This window comes from Phoxinus phoxinus, assembly GCF_949152265.1.
Source record: "Phoxinus phoxinus genome assembly, chromosome: 2".
NCBI lineage: Eukaryota > Metazoa > Chordata > Actinopteri > Cypriniformes > Leuciscidae > Phoxinus > Phoxinus phoxinus.
This window is the reverse complement of record NC_136877.1, coordinates 47,236,220-47,255,799: the sequence shown is the minus strand read 5'-3', so window position 1 is coordinate 47,255,799 and position 19,580 is coordinate 47,236,220. Positions and strand designations below refer to the sequence as shown.

General features: G+C 38.2%; 1 protein-coding gene across 1 annotated transcript in view; it reads right to left on the bottom strand.

Annotated features, from left to right (window-relative positions):
• dnah2 (dynein, axonemal, heavy chain 2) overlaps window positions 1–16,959 on the bottom strand; it is a 161,571-nt gene extending 144,612 nt beyond the window's left edge. Inside the window, 8 exon segments of the mRNA XM_079584640.1 lie at window positions 1,838–2,029; window positions 3,946–4,190; window positions 6,455–6,565; window positions 8,681–8,909; window positions 9,463–9,633; window positions 12,650–12,720; window positions 14,206–14,387; window positions 16,840–16,959. Coding sequence (XP_079440766.1) covers window positions 1,838–2,029; window positions 3,946–4,190; window positions 6,455–6,565; window positions 8,681–8,909; window positions 9,463–9,633; window positions 12,650–12,720; window positions 14,206–14,353 — 1,167 coding nt within the window. The 5' untranslated portion in view covers window positions 14,354–14,387; window positions 16,840–16,959.
• Window positions 16,960–19,580: the final 2,621 nt, after the last annotated feature.

The window sequence follows — 19,580 nt, the reverse complement described above, 5'->3', positions numbered from 1 at the left end:
GTTCACCGTTTGAAGCATGACTTCTGTCTTCTTTAGACTGACACAGTGAGCCCAAACCTAGAAGCTGCAGTTCGAAAACAGCACAGCGCTACAACAACCATAATGAAACACCATAATCTCTGCGTTGCTTTTACAACATTTCAAATCCCTCAGTTCTCTCCATCTCCGAAAAGCCAATGTTGATTCTTGTTTTATTACAAGCTCTGTCGCAGTCTCTTTTTGCCAGCAGACTCTCCTCTGTTCTACTTTTTTTTTTAACTGGGTGGTTCCTTGGAGGTTGGAGATTTAACTGCTCCATGTCAACCTTTCTCGCTAATTGTGACAACTAACCTCTGCCACTCCCACACCATTATGGATATGACGAGACACGCATGGGCGAGTGACGCATGTACGCAATTTCCAGCGAAAACCATCCCTACAAGTCTAAAACAAACACTAATAATAGGCTTACCATAGTAAATCAGGGTAAGACGAAATTTCATTGTTGGGTGAACTATCCCTTTAAGTTTGAACATAAGGGAAACAAAAGGGGGAAAAAAGATTGTCCAGACTTGAACTCATTAAACATATGCAGGTCAAAGGTGCAAATATGACCTCAGAGAATAAAAGTGGCCCTTTGGAAAACAACTGCTGATTTAATGTGGGCATTTCAGCATGTGCGCACGGTCTCACCCCTCAGGAAACAATTAGACCAAATGTTTTTGTAGCAGTCCGATTTGCCTTGATGTGTTTTCAAAGAAAAGAATGAAAAAGAGAAAAAAAGAAAAATGAAACAGACAAAAAAAAAGAGAGAGAAACAAAGTGGCAGTAGTACCATGTGATTCCTGCAGAGGAAGGGTCAGAGCGTAATTACAGAAGGTTAAATGGTTTCCCTGATGCTCTCGAGGAGCCCGGGATGGAAATGAAAAGCAAGTGAACCGATGCGAGCGGGTGGCGTAGAGACGCAAGGCCCCGCTCCTCTGATCTGAAGAACACGTGTTACATGTGCTACGCTACTGCGGCTGATGGCTTATCTATGTGGCGGAGCCCAAAGCAATCCGAACTTTGATGTGCAGGAAGCAGAGGAGGGGGGTGTGGGATCCAGACAGCAGGTACTAATATGACTGTATAGGTCTGTGTGAGTGGATTGAGGGAAAACCTCTGAGCATGAGAGATTAGCTGATTCATACAAAATTATGCATGAAGTGATTGATTTCCCAGACAAAGGGTTGTGCATAACAATAAAAAGGTGTAGTGGATCAATCTTCATTGATTGTCAAAGCATTGCAAAATCAATTCACTCATGTGATATTATAAAGAGATAACCTAACATATAATGCAGTGTTTCCCAACCCTGTTCCTGGAGGCACATCAACAGAGCACATTTTGGATGTCTTCCTTATCTGACCCATATATTTCTTGTCTTGGAGTCTCTACTAACAAGCTGATGAGTTAAATCAGGTGTGTTTGATTAAGAAGAGTTCAAATATGTTAGTGTTGGTGTGCCTCCAGGAACAGGATTGGGAAACACTGATATAATGTATTGCTGTACTCAATCATTCCGCACAGGCGACTTGCATTTGTAGAATGTGCATATGATGTTATCACACTAAATAAAAGGAAACATATTCCATGCAATAGAATATTTTAGCAATATCACATGAGCAATTGTGAGCTTTTAAACAACAGTTCAATAAACAAGAAGATAATATCAGTGTAACGTAAGTTTTTGAAAATAATTCCATCTTTGAAAATGATTCAAAACGAAGCCACGGCAGAATTGAGCACGGTGTATCTCTGAGCAAACACACAGTAGTAGTGTTCCTGAATGAATCAGGTTCTTGTTAAAATGATGTACCTTGTATAATAGAGCTGTGATCCTGTCACAGGTGTTGTAGTAGCTGGAGTTGACCCATATCACACGAATGAGGTTGAGGATGTGAGCGAGTTTGGGTACAATCTCACAAGGTTTAAGCTGAGCAAGCTCCTCACAAGGCTCTTTCAGTAAGGACAGGAAGGAGACGTTTGACTGAGCCTGCAAAGTGCTGTCCTGGAGAACAAAACAAAAAACCATTGTTACTTCAACAAACAGACAGATAGACCGGCAGACAGATAGACAGACAGAGATGGATGGATGGATGGATTTGTTTATTTGGATCCCCATTAGCCACTACCTAGGCTACTCTTCCTGGGGTCCCAACAAGTAAAAATACAAAACTACATTAGACACACTGACAAACAGATGTTAGATAAGGAGAGAGGACAGACAGACAGACGATAGAGTGAGAGAGATAGACAAAAGACAGACAGACACCACTTAACACCACCTAAACCAAATCAATAATTGAGTTTTTACATTGCACCGATTTTACTCATCTGGGTCAGTTGCAATAACTGCTTAAGGCAGGCTAACACAATTTTTTTTTGTGTTTTGTGTTTTTTTTAAAAATCATATATTGTTTTGTTCCTATACTGTGTGGAGTCCCGCGATGTGACCACAACAGCACAACATACACTGACAGATTCCATTCACAAACAACCAGAGTCCCGACTGTGAACACAGGAAATCTCAAGAAATCTCCTGCGGTCAAAAGTGACTTTAGAGTAAACAATCATGGCGGACGGTTGGCAAGAAGAAATGGCGATAATATAATTTGGACTGCTTTTTATAGAAAAAGGTTTGGATGAAGTTGTGTTTTGCTTTCGTCTTCCGGCAGCTCACTTTCTGATTTGGTATTGTTCCACGTGACATTCTACAGAGTGTGTGCACGTATGTTCTCGGGGTTTCTCTTACACAACAGGATTTCAGATCGTAAATATTTAACATTTTGGATATTTTATGATTTGAGATCGGTGCGGCCCCGACATTTTTCCGAGCAGATTCAATCACTCTTAAAACACATCACACCACAGGAAACTATCAAGATAATCGGGACTTTACCTAAACTAGTTCTTAAGACACAATTCGAGTACTAATGCACTATTCTAGTACAATGCGTGTGTTCACACTGAAAATTCAAAAAAGAAAGATTGCACTTTAAATACCCATATGATGCACTTAATTAACCGATAAAACGAAGCGTATGTTGGACACTTCATAGGGAGGGAGTTGTTGAATGACAAAATAACCTTATAAAGTTCTTACACTACACGGTTGAGTACATATACAAGTATATAGTGTGTCAGTTGGGACACAACTACAGTCTTAACTTAGTAGTTATGTTTATGCAACTGGCCCCTAAAGTCAATTTGGACAGTTAAGGTCAACTTCAGCGACATATGAATAAGCTTAAAGGGTTTTACTCAAGTAAAGTGAGTGCCACCATTGGCAACACACATTGGCTGTTACGGGACAGTGATCAGGCACACAGCTGACTCTACAGCGTCACTATTACAAGCAGCTATGGGTGCCCCTGAAGGTCAAATAGAGCTGATGTTTAATTATTTCACACTGGTCACATTGATTTTTTTCGGAGGCTTTGGAGATTGTTTAAAATGAAGGATGGCAGTTGCTGCAGCCTTGCAGTTTTGCACAGAATGAAGCTGGAGGCATGACAATCAGAAAAAGGGACACGTGTCCTCCACACTGATGCAGGACCAGCTTCCTCTATCTAAACCCCAATCCCGAGTCATTATAAGAACAACCATAAACTGATCTAAAATCAGTGTTAAAGGGCAATGAGGGTGCGACACCAAGCGCTGAAGTAGAGCTGACAGACAGGCTCCATCTCTCGCTGCAATGAGAAGCCGGGCCAACTCTTAATAGCGAAGAGTGTATGTGAGACGGCCTCATTTCCGAGGGGTGAGGAGAAGCCGCTCAGAAGGCGCATATAAATCATCAACAGCCAGAGAATGTTCTTGTTCAGCCCATTACCCCTCGGCTCAATTCCTGCCATGTAGCCCTGCACACTTTTTCACACACTCATGGACACACACACATACACACAAGTAGGTACTGGGCTGTACCTGGATCTGCTTGGCTAGTTCACAGAAGGGTGGGATGTAGGTTGATGTGCAGAGCTGAAGAATGGCCTGTATATGACAGACTCCAGGTTTCCGCAGCTGCTTACTAATGCTGTCCAGATCAGCACAGCGGCTCTTCCAGAAAGAGATCTCCTCCAGCGGGCCTGAGGTGTCTCCCTTGTCGCTCTTGGATTGATCGCTGACGTTGAGCACTGCTTTTATCTGACGTGTCCAGTGGATCATCACCACTGGGGGGGAGAGAGAAAGAGAGAGAGTTTTGGTTTGTAAGGTGCTGCATTATATTTACTCAAACCAGCCAATTAGGTTTGCATGGAATCTCTCGCCAAAGAATTCTGTTGAATTTAAATGCCTATCAAATTCAAAGTTCTGCACACCCCTTTCGTGATCTTTCATTACATATTTTGGCTAATTTTAATGCTTTTAGCTTCGAATAAAGGTGCATTATCCTCAGTTCTGTTCTGAATGCAACTGAATACTCAACTGAATTTCACATTAGGTAAAGTTTACCCTGGAGAGAATCACAGCATATCCCAATGGTAAATCTACAGCTATTTGCTATTTTGGTTGTGACTAACTTACATTAACCAACAAAGACTGTTAACTACTGGCAAGATTTAGTAATGCTGAATTACATACAACACCCTAAAACAATGGCTATATCTGTATTTGTCAAAGTGATGTCAGCCAAAAAGTATTTTTCACAGGTCATTAAATTTTGACAAAGGATTAAAAACAACAATACAAAAAACAAACAAAACAACACAAACAGAAATAATATAATATAGTTTGGGATAAGTAAGATTCTTTGTGTTTTTTTGAATGAAGTTAATAATTTTATTCAGCAAGAACTCATTAACCCTTAAAAAGGCAAGAGTGGAAAACGATTAGCAAAAAAATCATTTCATATCACTTTTTATATCATCTAGACTTAAGTCAAACATTCAAAGGAATTTTTTTATTAATATTTTGAATTTTATGAGTTGTATCTCCCAGGATATCTCCCCATAACTATATAAAAAAGCCAAAGTCATCAATATTTCTGTGTTTTATGTGATGCAAAATATATGTAATATGAAAAATATGCTGCATGTGTGACGTCTGAGGGCCAGATTTACTAAACGGCAAATTAACATGCGAACGCAATTCCAAAAAAATCACTGATAAGTGGAAAGTTCTGCGCGTGATCTACTGATGACGTGCAAATTAAAGAACAGACGCATCAGATCATTTCCATAATGACCAACACAATCTACCAAGAGCAGCGCAAACTACTGTCTGGTTTAAGACATGCTTTTTATAGATTGTTACCAATTCTAGTTTATTTAAACTTCTTAATAATTGTTCAGATCATGGAAATAAGTATTTCAACAAGTAAACCATTATTGTATAGACATTTCATGACTTGTTGCTCAACAATCATTACTGTATTCTCAGATTGTTCCCATAGAGATGGATGACTATAGGAATTTGGCATATGTGTCACTTCATATTTAGATCCCAGTAAAACAGGAAGTCATGACTTATCACTTAAGTGTTCCTGATTACCAAGGTGAACATAAAAACATACCATATGAATAAGAATACACTAGTTACAAATTTTTACTCATTAGAATTTAGAACACCAATCATTTTGGCACACATATTTTGGAAAAAAACATTTATTTAATTTATTCCAGATTTATATTTTGTGTTTATTCACTTCAATTAATGGTTAGATTTTTGTAAATATATTGAATGAAAGACTAAGAGGAGAAACTGCAGTCAGTTAGCTTATAGTCCACTGTAAATTGTAATACATTTTTATAATATCACTGCTTTTCTGTTTACCTTGGTGAAAATAATAAACTTTCAAAACCATTTTTTTTTTTTATCTTACCGACCACAAACGGCATATTTTAATAACAAGCACTGATGAATCATGCAAGAATGTGCATTTGTGTGAACGGACTGGTGTTAAACTGAACATGTATTAAGAAAGGGACTTTAACACAGTGGTGAAATGTAAAATTAAGACCAGGTGTAAAGAACTGGTGTAAAATTAAAGCATTTGGAGGACAAACAGTCTCTGCTCTGCTGCCTGCTGTAAAAGACCCTGAGTGGGGTATCCGTCATTCTGTGTCCTGCAATTTTTTTCCAAAGTTAACTTCTAAAATACCTTTTCCTCCAAGTGCCCCCAGAATGTCCTTTTAACCCTGGACCCCTTCAGGACCACCAAATTTAATAAAGACTCCTTTAACTCTCTTAGAGCAGCATGGCAGTGTTGAATTGAATTAGCCCTTTATTTTTGCCCTTCAGCTGTGGTTACTGTGTAAATCACACTCACAGGCTCTAGCCACGGACTGTCACGGTAGATGTAATTTCCTGCGTCTTATGTACTATTCACACTGTTCATTCCTCACAGTCCACTCTATCAGAAATTATTCAAGCCCTCACACCCCCATTTACACACACACACAAGCACCCATGCATACACACACGGCCGCTGTCTTACTCTCCAGCCTTTGCACCAGACTCTTGTTCACGACGGCCTCCTCTGGGCGGTGCTGCAGAGCCTCCAGAGGGATGTAGAGCACTGTGCTGCCTAGATGTTTAAATCTGCTGTCTGTGGAGAACAATAGTTGGACATCAGTAATGTGATCAGTGAAAGTCCTCCATACTAGCAACACCACAGCACATCATCACATCCATCATGTCGTTCCTCATTTCTTACTGCTGTAGACAGCAAATCCGGCCTACGTTGCAGTGCTCTGCATGCTGGTGAAATGAGCATATATTGGAAACACGATAAATGTTTACTGCTAAGCTTTTATGCCTGTGTGTGGCACATGTCAGTGGTCACAACTGCTGTTCGTTTTCTTTGTGGCTTTCTACAGTATCTGGTGCTCCTTCCATGCCGGACATCAAAACAGTGCTCGCTGCAACCACTTTAAACGGCAGATAAAAAGATAATAGTGGTCTGTCACAAGAAATTGCTGGAAGAAGAAAAAGTCTGATGGAGGGAGACAGAAGAAAGAGAGTGAGATACAAAAAGTGCAAAGCTTATTGAGAAATGAAAAGAATAAAAGGAACAAGGCCAGTGTGTGCAAGTTAGACGAGCTGCTTCGTTCTGTGACGGCAGAAATGAGACATAGAAATAAAGAGAGTGTAGGAACACAATGACAGCATTCGATTGGCCTTTACAGGGAGAACAAAGACAAGAAAACGGGATACACCAGAGGGAAAATAATGAGACATCAAAAAAAAAAAAAAAAAAAGCGGCAAGTGAATGAGTCAGCTGGCTGGGAGGCGAAAACTGTGTGTGCGTGTGTATTTGTGTGTCCAATCCTACAGAGTGTATGGCATCTTTTTGTTAGTGTAGGAGTGGGTATACAGTGTCTATATTTATTCAGCACAAATTTTAGCCCAAATTCTTCCGCTTTGGTAAATGAGAGAGATGAATTGCCAAGTCTTTACCTCATAGAGTGAGAATGAACAAAGCTTGGGCCGTTATTTTTTGGAAAAAGCATGGCTAACATCAATATACCTGTGGCTTTTACTCAATCCTTTCATTTCAAACCTGAATTCTCTCTAGAATATACCACTTAACCAGCTGAATACATCACTGAAGAGCACTTTGTGACCTCACTGTTATTTGCTAGCTTAATTAAAATGGATCCAAGGCAACTTTGCATTATGGTATTTGAGTCATCTGTACACACATCTCCATTGACTTTGAAAAGTATTTCTTGGCCTCCAGGCCAAACGCCTTGAACAAGATCTACTGAACAATGTGCTAAAAGAAGAGAACCAAAAAGGCAATTGTTAAAATTGCAGAACGTCTTTCTGATTACCCGGGAGCACTGCGGCAGTGCCTTTCCCCGTATAAAAAGAGCCTGTGATTGGTCGCTGTGTTATTTCTGTTTAGTCAGACTCGTGCTGCTCTGGGTGATGTGGGTGTGCTGATTGGACCGATGAGCATAATAATTGAACCATCACGGTGCTCCACTGTGCCAGGTGATTACCTCTGAATGGTTGACGGTGGGGGGAGCTCAGTCATTGTGCAAAAAAAACCCAGAAAAGCACTGATTCTGAATCAGCTATGCCTGTTAAGCTGATGGAGAGTAAATCAAAATACAAAATAGGAATCTGATCTCAGGTCAGTAGTGCTTAGGCTCAACCTAATGCGAAAGAAACATATATGAAAGAAGCCGCCGGCTGCAAGGAAGGATGAATAACCTGTGATACTGTATGTAATATGTGAATAGAAAATGGTAGACAATGAACTTCAATGAACATGTACAGGTATGAAAATAACGAAGCACCTGGACTGCCCTCTGCAACAGGTTTTCAAAGCAAAAGAAAAGTTCTGTGCACTTTTGAAAGAGTTTGAGATGTTAATCGAAGACTGTATGTGAATAGTTGTAAATAGAGCTAAACATTTCACATTTATGCAGTGAGTAATTTCTCTGAAAGTATATGTGAAACTGATAAGCAATTTCTGAGTGAAAATTGTTTCAAAGTAAATCCTATAGGAATTTTTTATTCAGCGTAGACGATTTTAAAACAGCCTTGGCACCCTAATGACCCCCTTTTCAAGAGTTACTCATGCATTTCAATACAATTATTTAATGCTGTGCAGTGACTGTAAAGTGATGGCAAATAACATGCATGCGTATACAGGAGGTTACTAGAATGCTACCGTCTTTGGAGCGCCCACACTGTGACTATCTGTCATTACCTGTAAGTTTAGAAATGAAGCGGTGCAATTCTACAGAGTAGTTGTTCTTGGCGGTCTCTGGCCAGGCAGTGCTAAGGGTGACCTGAGGTGTGTGAATGCCATTCATCAGCCTGAGGAGACCCTCTATGGCCCCTCCCCTCACAGAACCAAACTGCACCGAGCTCCTAAAACTCTCCTCTGTGATTATACTGTCCTCCGCCCGGATCAAGAAGGACATCTGCTCCACCACCTGAGGGGAGAGAGGGAGGGAGAGAGAGAGAGGGAGGGAGAGAGAGAGAGTGAGAGAGGGAGGGAGAGAGAGAGAGTGAGAGAGATAGAGATAGATAGAGAGAGAGAGAGAGAGAGAGAGAGAGAGAGAGAGAGAGAGAGAGAGAGAGAGAGAGAGAGAGAGAGAGAGAGAGAGAGAGAGAGAGAGAGAGAGAGAGAGAGAGAGAGAGAGAGAGAGAGAGAGAGATGGATAAGTGGGAAAGAGGAAATGTTGGTAATTCATGTTGTTGAGTGCTAATGGAACACCAGAGGTCATCACACACTGTTAAACAATGAGATCTTTGGTATTCTGGCAAGTCACCAGATGCATTGGAAATGAACACAACGCATGCACAACACATTTATTATGAAAGCTCTGCATGTCCCTTCATTAAATTGAAACTCAAAATATTATTATAGAAAACAAGCACGTTCAAACCCTGAATAATCTTTATGACAGTCTTTATGAGATTGTGACACAAAAGGCTCTGATTGGGACGTTAAATGTCATTTCTTGAAATAAAGCTGCCGCATACCTGAGCTGGCATGGCGTAGTCCACGCGTAGGCCGGTGAAAGGGTCATGGTAGACAATGAGAAGTCTGACAGAAGTGTCTGAGATGAATTTATCCAAGGCTCGCTCACTTTCCTCTGTCCATGACTCCTTTGATATTCCACTCAATGCTAATTGCTGTTTAAATGCTTCTCTCTAGAAGAAATGTTTTTTTAGAGAATTATAGCAATCAGAATTTTTTAAATAAAAAATATTTTTATTTCAAGACAAAACCTTGTAAAAATTGACACAATACACAACCATACGAAGGTTTAGGGTCAGTGAGATTTTTTTAATAAGTCTCTTATGCTCACCAAGGATGCATTTATTTGATAAATAATAAAGTAAAAACAGTTATCTTGTGAAATATTATTAAAATTTAAAATAACTATTTTCTATTTTAATGTTTCAGAATTTATTCCTGTGGTGGCAAAGCTGAATTTTCTTCAGTGACACATGGGGCCCTATCTTGCACCCAGCGCAATTGACTTTGAACACCGACGCATGTATCATTCCTATTTTGCACCCGCGCACTTTTCCCTCCACAGACGCACGTCGGTAAATTAGGGAATGAACTTGCGCTCGCGGGGCGGTTCAGCGCAAAGAGGAGGCGTGATCCGGCGCAAAAGTTCCCTGGTGCTATTTTCCAGTTTTAGAAAGCAATTGCGCCATTGACCAGGGAAAAAACAGTCTAAAGACAGTGGCGCGTTGCGCGTTAGTGATATGGTATTTTAAGGGCGCGTGCTTGGCCATTATGTAGCGTGTTAACGCGTATCCACTTTGATTCTCTAATATAAACAGACGCAGCAGTTTTCATTTTTGCAAATCACATTATTACAAGGAAAAATATTAACACACGAGGGAAATCATTGTTGTGTCCGTGAAGATGTGGAAAAGATCTATCTAGATAAAAAAATAAAAAAATCTAGATTAGGCTACACATTTACCCAAATTATACGCCTGTTTAACCGAAGCTAATTTGGGTGGGTTTCTCCCATCATCCCCAATGTCACTTCTCTGTGTTTTACGGCCCTGACGAGAACGTCGTTCATTATAACGTCGTTATAATAGCGATCCGCCATGGAACAAGCGCGCCTGCTCTTAAAGGGAATGTGAGAGGACGCTCTGATTGGTTTATTTCACGTTACGCCCAAACCACACCTATGAATAATGAAGCTACTTCAGACCAACACATTTTAGATTTGCACCAGGCGCAAGAGGCATTTATCCCGCCGGGAAAATAGCAACAGCGCCGGGATTCGCCAACAAAGTTACTTGCGCTTTGCGCTTTGACACTTGCGTTTCAGATCGTTAAAATAGGGCCCATGATCTTTAAGAAAGCATTCTAATTTGGTGCCAAATAAACTTTTATTCTTATTATCAATTATCATAATTTTTTCAGGATAATTTTTTGAAACGTTCAAAAGAACAGCATTTATTTGAAATTAATTCTTTGTAGTGTTTGTAGTAACGTTAGTAAAGAAACTTGAAAGAATCATTTTTTCAAGTACGGTAATAATAAGTAATGCCTTACTTTTAAATTTACAACAAAATCCATTTATATATAGTCCTAGACTTAAAGTGAGCATGCATTTACTAATCTCACTTTCAAAAAAAAAAAACAGATTCAGTATTCCTTAATATTAATAACAATTGCAAACTCATTAAGCAAACCTGCAATAATTAAATATTTTAAATAATATACTTTATGTATTTAATCTCACTCATTAAACAATGTCTTTGCTGCTGACCTTTGTTTAAAAAACAAGCAAGCAAGCCCAGCCCAGGACAGAAAAAGTCATGCAAATATGCATATTTTTCCATAAACAGCAACACAATTAGTTATTTTTTTGGAGAGTAACTTAATATGCATTACTTTTAAAAGTATCTTTCCCCAACACTTTATATTATAAATACGCAAAATATGAGATGAGGATATAATTTCAGTTAGACCACATATTGGCCAAACTGGATGAAACATGATATGCCTTAAAATGAATCAACATGCTAAATTGTCTATATACCGGTATATAATCATTCGTTAACAACATGTATTCATTACTTCAATGAGCTCATTGTTTCTGCCTTAAATTAATACACTGTTAGCTAACTGCATGATTTGTATATGTACATTTCTGAAATACATAACTTGGACGCAATCCCCGATGATCACAAATCACTATTAAATGTAATGTAGACACATGCATTTTCTGTAAAGCTGCTTTGAAACGATATGTATTGTGAAAAGCGCTATACAAATAAATGTAAATTGAATTGAATTGAATTAAATTATATGTGAGTGTATTTTATTTGCATGTCAAATTGTATGAAAAACTCCTATCATCCTCTCAGAAGTCATGTGACACGACGCAGCACACTAATAATTAAGCATATCCCTATGCTAAAAGCATCACATAACTACCATAAACATATTTATATTTGTCTAAAGGGCTAATGTCAGTGAATGTGCATTACTATAACAAATGTCATTACAACCGGCTCACCAGCTGCTTTTTCTACAGGGTCTCCCAGCAGGGGCGGACACACTCAGCCACTGCATGTAAATGCCATTGCCTTTTTCCAGCCAGAGGGCTGTAATTAATTCTATTAACCTCATTGATGAAAGGACAGAGATGCTATAAGTTCGCTGGCCGGCTCTGCCCACTCGCCCCTCTCTTTCTCAGTCATCTCCTCCTCCCATGCTATTTGCATCAGCCATCATTTGTGACCAGGGGTTATCTATCTCGTTTAAGCCAAAGACCTCGTCATGCGTATGCATGAGCCTGTAAGGGAAATTACAGCTCAACAATATGCTTCTCTTCTTCCTCTATTTTAAAGAGCATTGGGTGGAATTTAACAGAGTTTCTCGCACTAGCTTGCTGCCATCCTCCAGATTTGTGTGATCGATGATGAGGCCTTATACGTGAACGCGGCCCAAACAAGACCTTTAAGCCCACGGAGCATGTGGAGAGCGGATGAAATATTCACTCACATCATTAGAAGAACTCAATAACGCAGATATGAAAGCACTGATTAGTAAACCAGGACCGCAGGCGCGAGGGGAAAATTATAAATTGCAGATTATAATCAGATAAGAATCCCAATCATTGTGAGGTGATTTATCAGTGTCTGTGCCTAAAGGCTTGTAATTTAGCATGTATGAGTGAATTACCAGCCGTTTCGTGTAGGAATCTTCTACTTCTGCTGAAACATCCACCTCTGGAACAGGCTTCTCTATCTCAACTGGGGAAAAAAACCCATACACAAAAACATCATGCGAAAAATAATTCAAACAACTGTCTAATTTCAGATTAGAAAACATTTTGCACCACAATTCAGGTCTAGATGACCTTTACAGTTTTGTGAAAAGAGCAGAATAATAAAGAGATGCTTCATCTGCAATAAATTTGTTTTTATGTGGTGCCCAAAAACACAACAGACCAAAAAAGTGAATAAGTAAAACCTATCAAGCACAAAGTTTTAGAATGACAAAATGTGAATTAGTGCGGCACGATTCTAGATAAATTGAGAATCTCGTTTTTTTTAAAACACGATTCCTCCCAAGATTCTGAATAGACAAAAAAAAAATATATATATATATATATATTTACTAGAGATTCAGAGTCTCGGACAAAATGTAAATTACTGCATTCTATTTAAAAATTGTTTATATAATTTGAATTAAAAAATAATAATTTAATCGGTTTGAATGAATGCTTCAATGACTCACTCATAAAGACCTCACTTGTTTCATTACTGAATGAATCAGTGTTTTTGAACAAATCTCTTGAATGAATGATTCAATACGTGTGTGCGACTTGAAGCGGCGCTGCACAGGCCGATCAGTGTATGACATCAAAGAGCTATCAAGAGTGATTAGAAAGCAGATGGCTCTGTATGCTTTTGATTCTTTCTCGTGGTCATACACCGATCAGTCTGCGCAACGCCACTTCAAGTCGAACACATCTAATGAGAAACACATTTTTTAACAGTCACATGTCGCCACCTACTGGTGTGATAGATGCCATCTTTATTTGAAGCGTCAATTTACTTTCAAAAGGTAATTTACTCTATTTTGATCACTACTGTAGACATCAGAGTTTATATCCGAACAATAAACGTATTGTTTATTACTAAATATTATTGTAACATCGACATAATGATACAGATTTGAGTGTTCGCTGTGATCGTACTTGTCAAAGGTTTATTAGACATAGCCGAATCGTTGTCGCTTAGGAAAAAGATCTCGTGGATGTTTGAATCGCGATTGTGATCTTTTAACGAATAATCATGCAGTACAATAAGGAGTGTGAAAATAAACACAATGGTCTTAGATGCAGAGGTCCTAGATTTAGGTTGTGGTAGAACTAATCCATTTGCAGCTCCTTTACTACTAACCCCCTTGTACTACTTTATGGGTTTACAAAAAAAATAAAGTAAGTGTTGGTGTGTATGTGAAAATGGGGTTGCATTAACTACAGATTGTGTGTGTGTGTGTGCTCACAACTGTCTAATTCATAAAAGAACTAAAGTGCATTAGAGGTAGCGTTGAGTGGCATTAAAGGAGTTTCTGTCACAGTTTTCTGCATCACTATACCATTATGCTGACATTTTTGGCACCATTGCAAAAACATAATGACGTTAAATTCCATGCATTTTTCAGCACATTGTAAATAACAGACAGATCAGAGAGCTGCTTGTATTACGGAGACTGTTTGTTTTTCATACCTGCAACCTCTGGCACTTCTAAAGGGACGTCACTGGGGACCGGTGTGGAGGATTTGCGTTTGCTCTTGGAGTGACCTTTCCTTGAGACAGACTGCTTGGACATGCTGGAAGATGAACGGCCAGGAACGGGGCTCTCTGGGTCAGCCATCCTGAGAGACTGATACCTCTGCGTGCTCGTTTACCTTTCAGCAAGAGTAAGGCAGAGATAGAGTCATACAATAACCACAAACTCTATTTTCAGTGGTGTTTGCTAAAATAGGCATCACAATTTGATCAAGTCCCTAACTTAAAGGCACACTATGCAAGATTTACGTTTTTGTCAAACAGCGACCCCTAGAGTCGCTGTGGAGTACTTGTATTTAACGTTACTGTCGTAAATACCACTTACGCAGAGCCGTCTCTGCACTCACGGCCTGATCTTCTCCCCCCTGTATACCAGTACCTGTTTAGTAGGGTGGAAGCGTTGGACATCGAACAGGACTCCGAAGATGTCTACTGACCAGGTAATGTTTCACGATTTCATACAAATATTAGGCTACTGCATAATTGTATATGTTGTGCCGTAAAGCAAGTCTCAAGCCTACATTGCTGGTTTTACCAGTGGCTGCTATGAGACACTTGTTGCACACTGCAGTGAACTAGATCGATATTTTGAGTATAATATTTTAAAAAGCTGGATGATATGTGTTGCTAAACGGCATGCAATTCATTTTAAAATACATTGTCTGGCAGAGAAAATGCTGTATTACTGTTGCTACAAATAAAGCTTTTTCTGATTATGTTATGTTTGCCACTTGACAAAATAGTGTTTCTAAGCCATGGTACAAACATGTTACTCGCGTTAAATCAAGAAAACAAAAGATTCAATCAATAAGACTAGCCTAACCGTTTTGAGCTATATAACGATTAGTTTTCTGTCGATAAAGGTAGCCAAACAGTTGCTCACCTGTCTAATAAAATTCATATTATATTAAGGTGTCTTTGGTGTTTCAATGCTTTCTACGGAAGTAAAGCCGCAAATCGAGGGTAACGCGGATATGATGTTGATATGGGCCGTTACCCTGGTTACAATAGCTGATTTATCTGGATTTAAACATTGTTGGAAATATTTGGGATAACGTAAGTACAACAAAATGTAACATTTTTATAGTGTTTTTTTAAATAATATTTTAACCCCAAAATCTTACATATTGTGCCTTTAAATATTAAACTTTGGCACATAGGCTAACTCGAGCCATATACTATTTTTGTGCTATGAGCGTGAATTATAAGGCTTGTTAAGGATGGGAAAGTGAAAACAATAAAGCTGAGGATATCAAAAACATTCTCATTATATATTGGGTTCTATATGATTTTAGTATGTGTTTGATATAATCTCTAATGCTCAACCAGACTGAATTTATTTGATTTAAAAAAATACAGTAAATGATTATAACATAACCAAATTCATAATCAAATATTTAAAAATGTAATTTATTCCTGTGATAGCAAAGCTGAAATTTCAGCACCATTACTCCAGTCTTCAGTGTCACATGATCCTTCACAAAACGTAATATGCTTAATCACATTACAAAACCTTACCAATATAAATGTGCGCACATAGACTTCACAGCAGGGAAGCTTCAATTACAAAATGTGCTCAACATCCTAATGATGCTGTCTAGAGCTCTGTGATTCCTCCAAGCCATTTTTGGTCCAAGTAAATAAAAGCATGAACAGAGGCAGAAAAAAACACACAACATTTTGAACATCAGAGAAGAACCTTTTAACACAGAGACTTGCTATGAGTTTCCGAGCATCACAGTATTGCTTTCTCTCATAGTCTCTTCTTAGACAGACGATATGGATAAATCTGCCTCAGTCAGGAAGCGAGAGCAAAAAATATCTAGCTCATAAACTATTTATCTTTTCCAAGCTGATGTCTCTCCCTCCATTTCCACATTTAGTTGTCAACACCAGCAGGCCCTCCTCCTTTATTGAGGCTTTGATTCAGCTCCCAACTTGTCAGTTTTGTTGAGTGCTGTATGTAATAAAGCAGACAGTTTCGGAGGCAATACAAAAAGGATGAAAAGGGAAAGGTAAGACAGGGAGTCTGTGAGTAATGGAAATCATTTAAAACTGCAGATCCCGTCAGATCAGATGAAATTTGGAAGGCAGAAGGTTTGATCAGTTAAAATAAGTCTGTGAGACACTGCATCAGATGAAATGACAAAGCCAAGTTTGTGGCTGATTATAGAGGACTTCGGGAATTTAGCTCTCTGTGGAACTAAAAATTATTTTAAAGATTTAACTGTAATCTAAAAGCCTGGAGAAAGACCTGTGTGAGATTATATGCAACACTCTTCGTTGTTCATTTAACGTTAACTTACTGACTGGTGTCGAGTGACAGGGTTATTTTATAATAACAAGCTGTTAAATGTCTTGTGTTGTGTAAAGCACTAGTTCCCCTGTAACATATTCAAATAAGTCACCAAATATCAGAATACGTACATAACGTTAGGCCTCAATAAAGTAAGTTACAATAAGGCATGTTTGTGCTAAAGGCAGAGATAGCAACCGTTTGTTTTGAAAATAACCGTCTTAATTCTCAGTCTCAGTTAAGTTTCAAATAAGCAAGCAAAATATCACTCTTACCTCTGAGATATTGCCTCAGACAACGTCTTCCAACTATATAAATGACTAAAAGAGCGTAAAGTTAAAGTTTTCAAACTGTTTCAAGCGGTAAACACCGTTCAGACGTCGCTGCGCGTGGGGACTCTGTGGACGCGTCTCCGTGGAAACGGCGCATGACACTGGCTTTCCGTGCACGGATATTACCATAGACAGTATGGATATTACTTATGTGTCTCAAAGTCATTGAAGATATGAATGAAGTCACAAAAAACAACTGCAAATAAATAAATACATAATAAACACTGTAATGCTTGAATTTTTGGGAATAAGAAATACGTATGGCAAGCCGTTGTAACATTCAATCCTTAAAATCCTAGTAGGCCTACTTATTCATTAGATAGGCCTACTGGCAATGATTTATTAGATAGCCTACTAGTGCCTATTAAATAGATAGGCCTACTAAGTATTCCAGTATTTAATGAATACTAAAGTTATGGTATTTATTTAATAAATAAGTACTAGTATTTAATGAATACTTACTAAAAAGACACTAGTCACTACTGGAATAATTAGTCAAAAATGAAGACAATATGTGTTAAATAAAAACCTACTGGAACGGGATTATGCTTATATATTATGTTTGCTCGTAATACTCCAATGGCACACATGGCCTTGTCTCGAGAGAGAAATGATTATCTTCTTTCTGGAGCACCGACACACTATTGCCTTACTGAATGCAAAACAGCTCAAGGATGCATTAAACCACTGAAACATATGTGTGAGAAAAGACATGCTCATCGAAGCTACTGTTTGCGTAGAGAAAGATAAAAGGGCCTTTTTAAGGTCTATTTAATAAAACTCAGCATACGCTTTGAACTCATCAATGGTTGAATGCAGTGACATAAATAAACCCCACGACAGCCTTGGTGGATTCATCAAAGTTCAAGCACTGCCCCACAAATCTTTTAAAAAACATATTTGTTAACATTTGTTTGTTCATTTTTATCACTTCTCTTACCACTCTTAAAATGTCTCCGAGTACAAATGGATAAGCTGTAGGATTTGCACAAGGGTCACTCCTGGGGCCCACATCATTAGGCTATCATATTTTCCCACATCTGGCATTAAAGACCTTTTATTCTTTTCAGTTTTTTTTTTCTTTTCTTCAGATTTATACACCTTTATTTTCAACCCTGTAACGGACTAAATGGAATTGGTTTTTAAATGATTTTAAGTGAACCTTTTTATAAAACAAACATAAACTACTCATGTGGCCCTCATAAAAATGTAATAACTACACATTTAACATTTGTGATCATTTTCATGGGACTGAAGTTAAAAATAGACAAATTGTGTCTGTGGTCTCTTTATTTTATTTTTTAATGTTTAACTAAATCCACTTTTTTGTGTGTTAGTCCTTAATATGTCAGGTGGTAATCAGCATGAAATGCCTTCATTTTTAATCATCTTCCCTATTTTTTCCCCCAAAATATCAATGCGACATGGTTGAGAATAGCGTGACGGTGTTGAAGACAGGTTTGAAGGGAGACAATTGTATCTTTTTAATTTTGTCTCTGTCATATTGTGCCCTCTGGAGCAACGACTCAGTCTTTCTGCTGATGATGTGGCTGCCATTTCTTACGTGTCCGTGTTTAAGGGGACACATTAACATCAATATTATTATTATTACTTTTGTATTAGTTGTCATGATTTTGGTATGTACAGTATATATTTACTTTAACAATGACTATTTTATATTTTGGTTTAATTAAAATTATTTTTAAATGAAGTAAAAAACTCAACCCTGTCACAAGTTTGCAACCATCAATGAGAAATACACGTGTGTGACAGGGTTGAGTGTGACGGCATTGAGTTTTTTTGCTCAAAATGTCCTTGTGTAGTGTATGAGAGTAGACCATATCTGGCAGCAATGATGAAACATTGCATTTACTTATGGGTTAAAATAACATTTTGAAAAATAATAATTTTCCATCTTAATTTTATGTGATGGAGTTGAGTTAAGCTTGTATCCTCATAATATGCCTCAAAAATATTAATAAAAAGTATGAAACTACTTACCTTCTTCTGCACCACTGTTAAAGAGACATGGTAAATTATGGTAAATTATGTCACATATGGGTGGAGTCTAAATTATTATAGGCAGAGAATGGCTGGTGTGACTGGGTTGAGTTCAACTTTATGTTAATTTTTCATTATGTTTCATCTTTAATTTTTTAGAAAAATATTTTTTCACAAGAAAGTAACACAAATTAATACTTAAAATATTAAAAAATTATAGACCCTGTGCACATTTTGTTAAATATTTTCTAAGTACAAATTCAACATTTATTTATATTTATTGTAATGGACATACCAACGTATTGCAAAAAGCTTTAAAAAAATATTATTTTGGTGAACCTAAACTTAGACAAAAGTCTAAGTGACTGAAATATAACGGAATCGCAGGAACGACCCACAAGGCATCTGACCCTGGGGATCCGTGAACCTCCGTTCACTCTCTGTAAGTACAGCAACTCAGACGACACACAAATCCCCCGGTGCCGTTTCCATTCCCTTTTTTCTGCATCAAAATGGTGTGGAGCAGGACTTTGACAAAAGGCAGCAATGGGAGTTGAAGTTCATGGCTCAGGTCTATAATCTTTTATTTAAAAATGGGAGATTAAACATTAAACCCTCTGAACCCGTTGGATGAAGAGTGTGCACTTTCAGTCTCTGATAACGTCACTCACACTCAGTCCACC